Genomic DNA, 9461 nt, shown 5'->3' with positions numbered 1-9461 from the left:
CCTCCAAGGTCATAGATATGAGGCCTCAGTGGCCTGGGACGTCTGGGGGAAGCACCCGCTAGGACACTCCCTATCCCACAGGCAAGATGCAGACCATCCCCGACGGGCACAACGGCTTCTCCGGGGTCAAACCGGGGAAGACTGGACAGTCGTGTCTGAACCCAGATGTGTGTCCAAGCTGGGGCCCTGGGTGCACACAGTCCTTCCGTGGGGCTTGTGGACAGGGGTGTGGTTGTGTCACTGTGTGCACAGGCCATCGCCTGCAGGGAGGGGGGAAGCATCGGCAGCACGAGCGCTGCCCCCGCAGCTTCCTCCAGGAGTGGGTCAGGGAGGGGGTCCCAGGAAGTGAGGTCACTGCCGTGTCACAGAGCCCAACAGAACTCGGAACCCCCGTAACCAGGCACCCGCATCCAGTGCAGCCCCAGCTCAGGCTCACTTGGCTGGAGACATCTGCTACTAGAAGATGTTCTCTTGCTGCCGGCCCACGTCTGGGGGCTCTGGCTCCCAGGAACCCCAGGGGTGCGGCTTGTTCCTATGCTGTAGGCAGTGGCTCCAGCATAGGTACCAAGGTGTCAGGGCGGTGATCAGGAGGCGCCGTCAGGTAACACAGCGCAGGCCAGGCCAGGCCCCCTGTGCCACCATCCTGGGAGCCTCATCCCCTCCTCCTCAGGTTCAGGGAACCAGGGATGTGTGGGCAGGTCCCATCCAGGCTGGGGGACGCTGCAGGGCGGCACATTCCCCGGGGATCCCTTCAGGGTCACCCTGATGTCAAGGTGGGCAGGGGGGAAACAGGGTTCCTGAGGTCCTCTACCCGCTCCAGAGTCACTCCGAGGCCCTGCAGCCGCATCCCTTTGCTGTTCCCAGGGGCGGTGGGTGCCGCCTGCACTGTGGGGTGTCTGGGTGGAGGCAGCTGGGGGTGCGGCCCAGCCGAGGGGGCCAGACCGGGCGCTGAGGCCTCCTGCCTGGCTGCCGGGCACTGTCTCCACAGAGCTCCACCCGGGTCGTGGGGCGCGAGCGGGAGGAAGGGGTCGTCTGCCCCACCGCCTCCAGGAGCAGGGAGGTGCCCTGCGCAGCTAATGGAGGCCAGCGCGGGCTCAGGGTGAGTGCAGGGGCTGGGCCCCCCGACACCCGGGCCCCGATGCGGCAGGAAGGACCCCGGGTCCCAGAAGCCAGCCTGCTACCCCCTGGGCCCCCCAACACTCCTGCTCCCACATGAGTCTGGATCCCCCCCTCCCCACACCTGCCCCCATGGCCCTGCCCCTGCCTGGGCCAGATGCAGAGACCCTGCGCACAGATGTGTGGGAACATTAGAATAGAGCCCTCAGGGGAGGCCTGGTCCCCCGGGGGTTAGCGCCTGCCTTCCCCCAGGCCTGATCTCCGAGGCCCGGGATCGAGCCCTGCCTGGGCTCCCTGCACGGGCTGCTTCTCCCTCTGTCTGTGTGGCTGCCTCTCTCGGTCACTCTCTCTGTGTCTCTGGAGGTCCTTGTAATGATCCAAATATTTTGAACATTTATCCTCTGAGATTGTTTCTTTATTGCATAGTTGGTCCTGTTTGTGTAAGAGACAGGCAGGGAGCTTGAGCGGGAGAGGGAGCCCCAGCTCCTCAAGCCCACGGGGCCCCAGCGCAGGGCCTACCGGGGCGGGATCCCAGGCCTCCCGGCGGCTCCCTGCAGGCTGCACGTCCCCTCTGTCCCACCTCAGGGTGCAGGGGCCGCGGCCGGGAAGGGGCATCAGATCGTCCTGACCAAGCTCACCCGGACGGAGCTGCTGGAGTACAAAGTCCGACAACTGCTGCTCGCCTTGCAGCACAGGGACGTCATCTACATCTTCAGCTTTTTAGAGGATTATCGTACATTCGCCACCACGGAGGAGGTGCTGGACCTGCTGTTCACCGAGTGAGCACCTGCCCCTCCGCAGCCCAGGGCTGGGCCACCTGCTGCTGGGGAGGCTGGGGATGGTGTGAGCTTCCCGGCCTCGGGCTGCTCCCCCGCCTGGAGCAGGGTCCCCCAGGGCCTAGCGGGGTCCTGGAGGGCAGCCCCAGGGCCCGGCCTGTGGCGGGTCGGCCAGAGGGGCTGTGCCTGTGCTCAGCAGCCGTCCTCCTCCCCGTGACCAGGCCTGTGCCTCCTCCCCGCCCCCCCATCACCAGGGTCCTGAGCGGCCTGTTTCCCCATTGAAAGGGAGGTTTGAGAGTCCATCGGGGGTCTGTGTCCTGGGGCAGCCAGACAGGGGAACGCCGGGACCCCCCAAGCCCACTAAGATATGGGCCATGGGCCTGGCCAGAGCCCTTTCATGCTCAAGCCTTCAGGAGGCCCCAGCAGGTGCGGGCACTTCTCCGGGAGCTGCCCGTGGCCCCACGCACAAAGCTGACTGCCCCCGGGGCACAAAGCTGACTGCCCCCGGGGCAAGGCCTAGTCGGGGTCAGAGGGTGAAGCCCCTATGATGAGAGGTCGCGTCCACAGGACGATTCATGGGATGTCCCTGCTCTCCTCTAGGTATGGGTGCATCGCAGATGCGTGGGGTAACAATGATGTGGTCCTGCAGTGCTGGAAACTGTGAGTGACTCCGGCTCCTGCAGGAGGGCCTTCCCTCTCCTGGAGGGCAGCGAAGGGGCTGTGGGGTGGTGGGGGGGCTGCCCCCTCACCCCACACATCTGCAATTCCCGTGACAGGGAAAAGGTCTAATGCCCCTTCTGGAAAAGAGCAAAGGAGAGCGGTGGATGGGGTGTGGGCTTGGTGGGAGGCACTGAGACCCCTCAGGGAGACCTTCTCCATGCCCCCCCAACCCTCTCTCTGCCCCACACCTGGAGCCCAGAGCAGAGGGTGTGGGGAGCATCGTACTCCCCAGTCTGGTGGCACCTGGACTCGGGGGAACAGCAGGTGCTCAGGAGGGCCGGTGAGGGCTCCCGGACCAGGCGGCCCCCACCCCATGGGAGAAGGGAGATTAGAGTCAGTGGAAGGACACCCCCAGGGGCCCCTCGGGAGGGAGGCAGCACAGAGACACAGGAAGGAAGGTGGCGGTCCCGGGCGGCTCCTGGCAAGGCCTGGCAGGACACAGAGCCCGAGCCCTCCTGCCTTGGAGCTTCCCAGAGCAACAGTGTGTGCAGTGAGGGCAATGACAGGCCAGACGCCCCCCATCCCCTGATGCCTGCCGGTGGACTTAAGGGGCAGGTGGGCAGGGACCAGGCTGAGGAGGGAGCCCTGCTTCCCCAGGAGAGACGCTGATGGTCACCCCGCTGGGCCTGGGCTCCCCACACAGAGGTTGCATCCCAGCCCCTCCTCGGGGAGCAGGCCTGTGGCAGGCAGGACCACCAGGTGGCAGGGGGACGAGGAGCAGGACTGGTCTCTGACACCCTGTGCGGAAGGCCGGGTCCTGCAGGGCTTCCCCGGGACACCTGCATGTGACAGAGCCCTGTCTTCTGATGCCTGTTCCCGCCTGTCCCTCCCCAGGGCCATGTCCTTCATGATGGAAATATGGCTGAATTATTATGGGGACGACTATCATCAGTTCCCAGAATTTCCCTCCCTTATAAAACTCCTGGAATTGTTAAGACAGCACATGCCAGGCACAGATGCGCATCTCCGGGCCCTGCGTCACCTGAGGCAATTCAGAGGCCTCCATGCGGCAGAGCGAGAGGCTGGGGGTGAGGAGGACTGGGGTGGCCGAGCTGGGGATGGGGGGGGCCGCAGATCCAGCCTCCTTGCTGCTGGACCAGGAGCAGGGGGTGGGCTCACACCCCACCCCACGGGCTGCAGCCTGGGGACACCTCCCAGGGCTCTTGCCCTCACACACGTCGAGTGGCGGGAAGAGTGGCCTTGATTTGGGAGGGACGTGGACAGTCTGTCCTGGTGGTGATACTTTGTCTTCTTGGATCTACAGCTTCGGCCCGAGGAAAACACCCTGAACCCACTCTGGAGTGCACCCCAGCTCTGACCGTGGGACCTGCTGCCCCGTGGGGCCTGGCTGCTGGGGCTGAGGGCTTGGCCTGCGATGAGCCGCCTGCTGGGGAGGCAAAGCCCCTGCAGATAGTGGTCACTGCTGCCCTGCAGGAGCCCCCTGCACCCCTGGGAGCCCTGGAAGAGGAGCAGGCACCACCCCCTGCTCTCGAGGTCGTGGATGTGCCCCAGCCACCTCCTAACTCGATGGAGCAACTGGCCTCGGGGATGGAGCAACCTGTTGAACCACCCGAGGAGCCCGCCCCAGCTCCAACTGTGGAGCCTGGGGAAGGTTCCGGGTCTGAAGGGATAGTGGCTGCTGGAGATGAGGACTTGGTCAAGGCAGAGATGCTGGCTCCTGAGGTGAAGGTGGTGCACGTGCTGGTCGAACCTATGGTTCCCTGCCCTGATGAGGAGGAGCCACCTGCTCCCATGGCCACCCCGGAAGAGTAGGCCCTGGTGCCTGCAATCGGGGTCTCCAGAGGGCCAGACCTGCAACCTGCCTCTGGAACAACCTGCTTCGATCCGTTAGCAGCCCCCTGACCACCTCGGGGGCCCGCCCCAGCTCCCACCGCGGGGCTCGTGATGGCTACAGCCCAACAGAGGCTTGCCCTCCCCTGTTATTTCACTGTTTCTATTTTTTGAGTTTTTCTTTAACCTGTATAATAGCTTATAGAGTTTTATTGCAATAAAGGATAAGTTAACTTCACACAAAATTGACTCTGATGCTTTTAAATTACACATCGTGGTACTTTAGGTCCATTCACAGTGTCAGAGGCCCCAGAGCCCAGGGCACTGGGAGACACAGCCGAGGATCTGGGGCTCCCCCAGCACAGGCAGAGGCCGGGAGGACAAAGGACAGCCAGGTCTCTCCTGCCGCCGGGTGGCCCCGAGCTGTGCAGATCGTGCCCCTACCCCGGAGCACCCAGACCCCTGCACATTGGGAGCTGCAGTAGTTACTGTGGGAGCTGACTCCAGAGCTGGACAGCTGGCCGCCGCTACTGTGGTTGTCCCTCCTGGTGTCACCCTGTACCTGGGCCTGAGCAGGGGCCTCACAGGATAAAGAATCCCACTGAATTGTAGACCTGGTAGAGGGCTGGGCAGCTCCCCCAGGTGCACACACCTGAGAATCAGCACAGCAGGCCCCTCCCCCAGAAGACCAGCTCGAAGGTCAGAGGAAAAGCAAGTTATTGACCAAGCAGCCTGGAAAGTTCCAGGGGAAGTCAAGGGATTTACAGTATATGGAATCAGAGGATACTCCCCTTGTTTTTTCTTTTCTGTTTGTTTCTGTTGTTTCCCCACCCCCTTTTTTATTCTTTTTTATTTCTTCTTTTTTTTTCCCCCTTTTTCTCCTTTTTCCAGTACAACATGTTGTTGGCCACTCTGCACTGAGCAAACTGACTAGAAGGAAAAACTCACCTCAATACTAAAAATCAGAAACAGTCCTCTCTCCCACAGAGTTACAAAATTTCGAATACAATTCAATGTCAGAAAGCCAATTCAGAAGCACTATTATACAACTACTGGTGGCTCTAGAAAAAAGCATAAAAGATTCAAGAGACTTCATGACTGCAGAATTTAGATGTAATCAGGCCAAAATTAAAAATCAATTAAATGAGATGCAATCAAAACTGGAGGTCCTAACGACAAGGGTTAACGAGGTAGAAGAACGAGTGAGTGACATAGAAGACAAGTTGATGGCAAGTATGGAAACTGAGTAAAAAAATAGAAAGACAATTAAAAGACCATGAGGATAGGTTAAGGGAAATAAATTACAGCCTCAGAAGGAAAAATCTACGTTTAATTGGGGTTCCTGAGGGCGCCGCAAGGGACAGAGGTCCAGAAACTGTATTTGAACAAATCATAGCTGAGAACTTCCCTAACTGGGGGAGGGTAATAGGCATTCAGATCCAGGAGATAGAGAGATCCCCCCCCCTAAAATCAATAAAAATCGTCAACACCTCGACATTTAATAGTGAAGCTTTGCAAATTCCAAACATAAAGAGAAGATCCTTAAAGCAGCAAGAGATAAGAAATCACTAACTTTTATGGGGAGAAGCATTAGGACAACAGCAGACCTCTCCACAGAGACCTGGCAGGCGAGAAAGCGTCAGCAGGATATAGTCAGGGTCCTAAATGAAAAGAACCTGCAGCCAAGAATACTTTATCCAGCAAGGCTCTCATTCAGAATAGCAGGAGAGATAAAGAGCTTCCAAGATAGGCAGAAACTGAAAGAATATGTGACCACCAAGCTGGCTGTGCCAGAAATATTAAGGGGGACCCTGTAAAAGAAAGAGGAGGTCCAAGGGAACTATCCACAAAAACAGGGACTGAATAGGTATCATGATGACACTAAATCCGTATCTTTCAATAGTAACTCTGAACGTGAATGGGCTTAATGACCCCATCAGAAGGTGCAGGGTTTCAGACTGGATAAAAAAGCAAGACCCATCTATTTGCTGTCTTCAAGAGACTCATTTTGGACAAAAGGACACGTACAGCCTGAAAATAAAAGGTTGGAGAACCATGGACCATTCAAATGGTCCTCAAAAGAAAGCAGGGGTAGCCATCCTTATATCAGAGAAATTAAAGTGTGTCCCAAAGACTGTAGTGAGAGATGAAGAGGGACACTATATCATACTAAAAGGATCTATCCAACAAGAGGACCTAACAATCATGAATATTTATGCCCCGAATGTGGAAGCCGCCAAGTATATCAGTCAATTAATAACCAAAGTTAAGACATACTTAAATAATAAAACACTTATACTTGGTGACTGGAATATAGCACTTTCTACAATTGACAGGTCTTCTAAGCACAACATCTCCAAAGAAACAAGAGCTTTAAATGCTTCACTGGACCAGATGGATTTCACAGATAGTTACAGAACTTTACATCCAAATGCAGCTGAATACACGTTCTTCTCAAGTGCACATGGAGCTTTCTCCAGAATAGACCACATACTGGGTCACACATCAGGTCTTAACGGATACTGAAAGATTGGGATTGTCCCCTGCATAGTTTCAGACCATAATGCTTTGAAACTAGAACTATATCACAAGAAGAAGTTTGGAAGAATTTCAAACGTGGAGGTTAAGGACCATCCTGCTAAAAGATGAAAGGGTCAACCAGGAAATCAGAGAAGAATTTAAAAGATTCATGGAAACTAATGAGAATCTTTGGGATGCAGCAAAAGCAGTCCTGAGAGGGAAATACATCGCAATACAAGCATCCATTGAAAAACTGGAGAGAACCCAAATACGAAAGCTAACCTTGCACTTAAAGGAGCTGGAGACAGAACAGCAAATAGATCCTACACCCCGCAGAAGAAGAGAGTTAATAAAGATTCGAGCAGAACTCAATGAAATGGAGACCAGAAGAACTGTGGAACAGATCAACAAAACCAGGAGATGGTTCTTTGAAAGAATTAATAAGATAGATAAACCATTAGCCAGCCTTATTAAAAAGAAGACAGAAAAGACTCAAATTAATAAAATCATGAATGAGAAAGGAGAGATCAGCACCAACACCAAGGAAATGCAAACAATTTTTAAAACTTATTATGAGCAGCTATACGCCAATAAATTAGGCAATCTAGAAGAAATGGACAGATTTCTGGAGAACCACAAACTACCAAAACTGGAACAGGAAGAAATAGAAAACCTGAACAGGCCGATAAACAGGGAGGAAATTGAAGCAGTCATCATAAACCTCCCAAGACACAAAAAGTCCAGGTCCAGATGGCTTCCCTGGGGAATTCTATCAAACACTTAAAGAAGAGACTGTACCTATTCTACTACAGCTGTTTAAAATACAGAAAGAGATGGAGTACTTCCAAACTTCCTCTATGAGGCCAGCATCACCTTAATTCCAAAACCAGACAAAGACCCCACCAAAAAGGAGAATTAGAGACCAATATCCCTGAGGAACACAGATGCAAACATTCTCAACGAGATACCAGCCAATAGGATCCAACAATACATTAAGAAGATTATTCACCATGATCAAGTGGGATTTATCCCCGGGATGCAAGGCTGGTTCAACACTCGTAAAGCAATCAGTGTGATTGATCAGATCATCAAGAGAAAAAACAAGAACCGTATGATCCTTTCAATAGATGCAGAGAAAGCATTTGACAAAATATAGCATCCATTCCCGATCAAAACTCTTCAGAGTGTAGGGATAGAGGGACCATTCCTCAGCATCTTAAAAGTCGTCTACGAAAAACCCAAACAAATGTCATTCTCAATGGGGAAACACTGGGAGCCTTTCCCCTAAGATCAGGAATGAGACAGGGTTGTCCACTCTCACCATTGCTATTCAATATAGTACTAGAAGTCCTAGCTTCAGCAATCAGGCAACAAAAATAAATAAAAGGCATTCAAATTGGCAAAGAAGAAGTCAAACTCTCCCTCTTCCCAGATGACATGATACTGTACATAGAAAACCCAAAAGCCTCCACCCCAAGATTGCTAGAACTCGTAGAGCAATTTGGCAGTGTGGCAGGATACAAAATCAATGCCCAAAGTCAGTGGCATTTGTATACACTAACAATAAGTCTGAAGAAAGAGAAATTAAGGAGTCAATCCCATTTACAATTGCACCCAAAAGCATAAGATATCTAGGAATCAACCTAACCAAAGGGGTAAAGGATCTATACCTGAAAAACCACAGAACACTTCTGAAAGAAATTGAGGAAGACACAAAGAGATGGAAATATATTCCATGCCCATGGATTGGAAGAATTAATATAGTGAAAATGTCAATGCTACCCAGGGCAATTTACACATTCAATGCAATCCTTATTAAAATAACATGGACTTTCTTCAGAGAGTTGGAACAAATTATCTTAAGATTAGTGTGGAATCAGAAAAGACTTCGAATACCCAGGGATTTATTGAAAAAGAAAACCATAGCTGGGGGCATCACAATGCCAGATTTCAGGTTGTACTACAAAGCTGTGGTCATCAAGACAGTGTGGTCCTGGCACAAAAAAAGACACATAGATCAATGGAACAGAATAGAGAATCCAGAAGTGGGCCCTCGACTTTAAGGTCAACTAATATTCGACAAAGGAGGGAAGACTATCCACTGGAAAAAAGACAGTCTCTTCAGTAAATGGTGCTGGGAAAATTGGACATCCACATGCAGAAGAAAGAAACTAGACCACTCTCTTCCACCAGACACAAAGATAAACTCAAAATGGATGAAAGATCTAAATGTGAGACAAGATTCCATCAAAATCCTAGAGGAGAACACAGCAACACCCTTTTTGAACTTGGCCATGGCAACTTCTTGCAAGATACATCCATGAAGGCAAGGGAAAGAGAAGCAAAAATGAACTATTGGGACTTCATCAAGATAAGAAGCTTTTGCATAGCAAAGAAACAGTCAACAAAACTAAAAGACAACCTACAGAATGGGAGAAGATATTTGCAAAAGACGTATCAGATAAAGGGCTAGTTTCCAAGATCTATAAAGAACTTCTTAAACTCAACAGCAAAGAAACAAACAATCCAATCATGAAA

The 9461-nt window shown here is 52.8% G+C and overlaps 1 protein-coding gene across 1 annotated transcript; it reads left to right on the top strand.

Moving 5' to 3' along the window:
• Positions 1 to 389: 389 nt before the first annotated feature.
• Positions 390 to 4637, top strand: LOC119878578 (ral guanine nucleotide dissociation stimulator-like). Its single transcript, XM_038589195.1, has 6 exons — positions 390 to 601; positions 989 to 1099; positions 1702 to 1895; positions 2493 to 2552; positions 3447 to 3640; positions 3877 to 4637. Exons 1-6 carry the CDS (start codon positions 464 to 466, stop codon positions 4383 to 4385), a joined length of 1206 nt encoding a protein of 401 aa, XP_038445123.1. The 5' UTR covers positions 390 to 463; the 3' UTR covers positions 4386 to 4637.
• The last annotated feature ends 4824 nt before the right edge of the window (positions 4638 to 9461 follow it).

Source organism: Canis lupus, unplaced genomic scaffold (assembly GCF_011100685.1).
Source record: "Canis lupus familiaris isolate Mischka breed German Shepherd unplaced genomic scaffold, alternate assembly UU_Cfam_GSD_1.0 chrUn_S1745H1941, whole genome shotgun sequence".
Classification (NCBI taxonomy): Eukaryota; Metazoa; Chordata; class Mammalia; order Carnivora; family Canidae; genus Canis; species Canis lupus.
The sequence above is the reverse complement of the archived record's forward strand: the minus strand, read 5'-3'. Positions and strand labels throughout refer to the sequence as shown.

What these genes read in the sequence shown, in the direction of transcription:
- LOC119878578 (XM_038589195.1), top strand. Translation starts at nt 464, where the DNA reads ATGTTCTCTTGCTGCCGGCCCACGTCTGGGGGCTCTGGCTCCCAGGAA. An exon ending in CTGGACCTGCTGTTCACCGA is followed by an intron (nt 1,896 to 2,492) that starts GTGAGCACCTGC and finishes GCTCTCCTCTAG; the next exon opens with GTATGGGTGCATCGCAGATG. An exon ending in GGCAGAGCGAGAGGCTGGGG is followed by an intron (nt 3,641 to 3,876) that starts GTGAGGAGGACT and finishes TTGGATCTACAG; the next exon opens with CTTCGGCCCGAGGAAAACAC.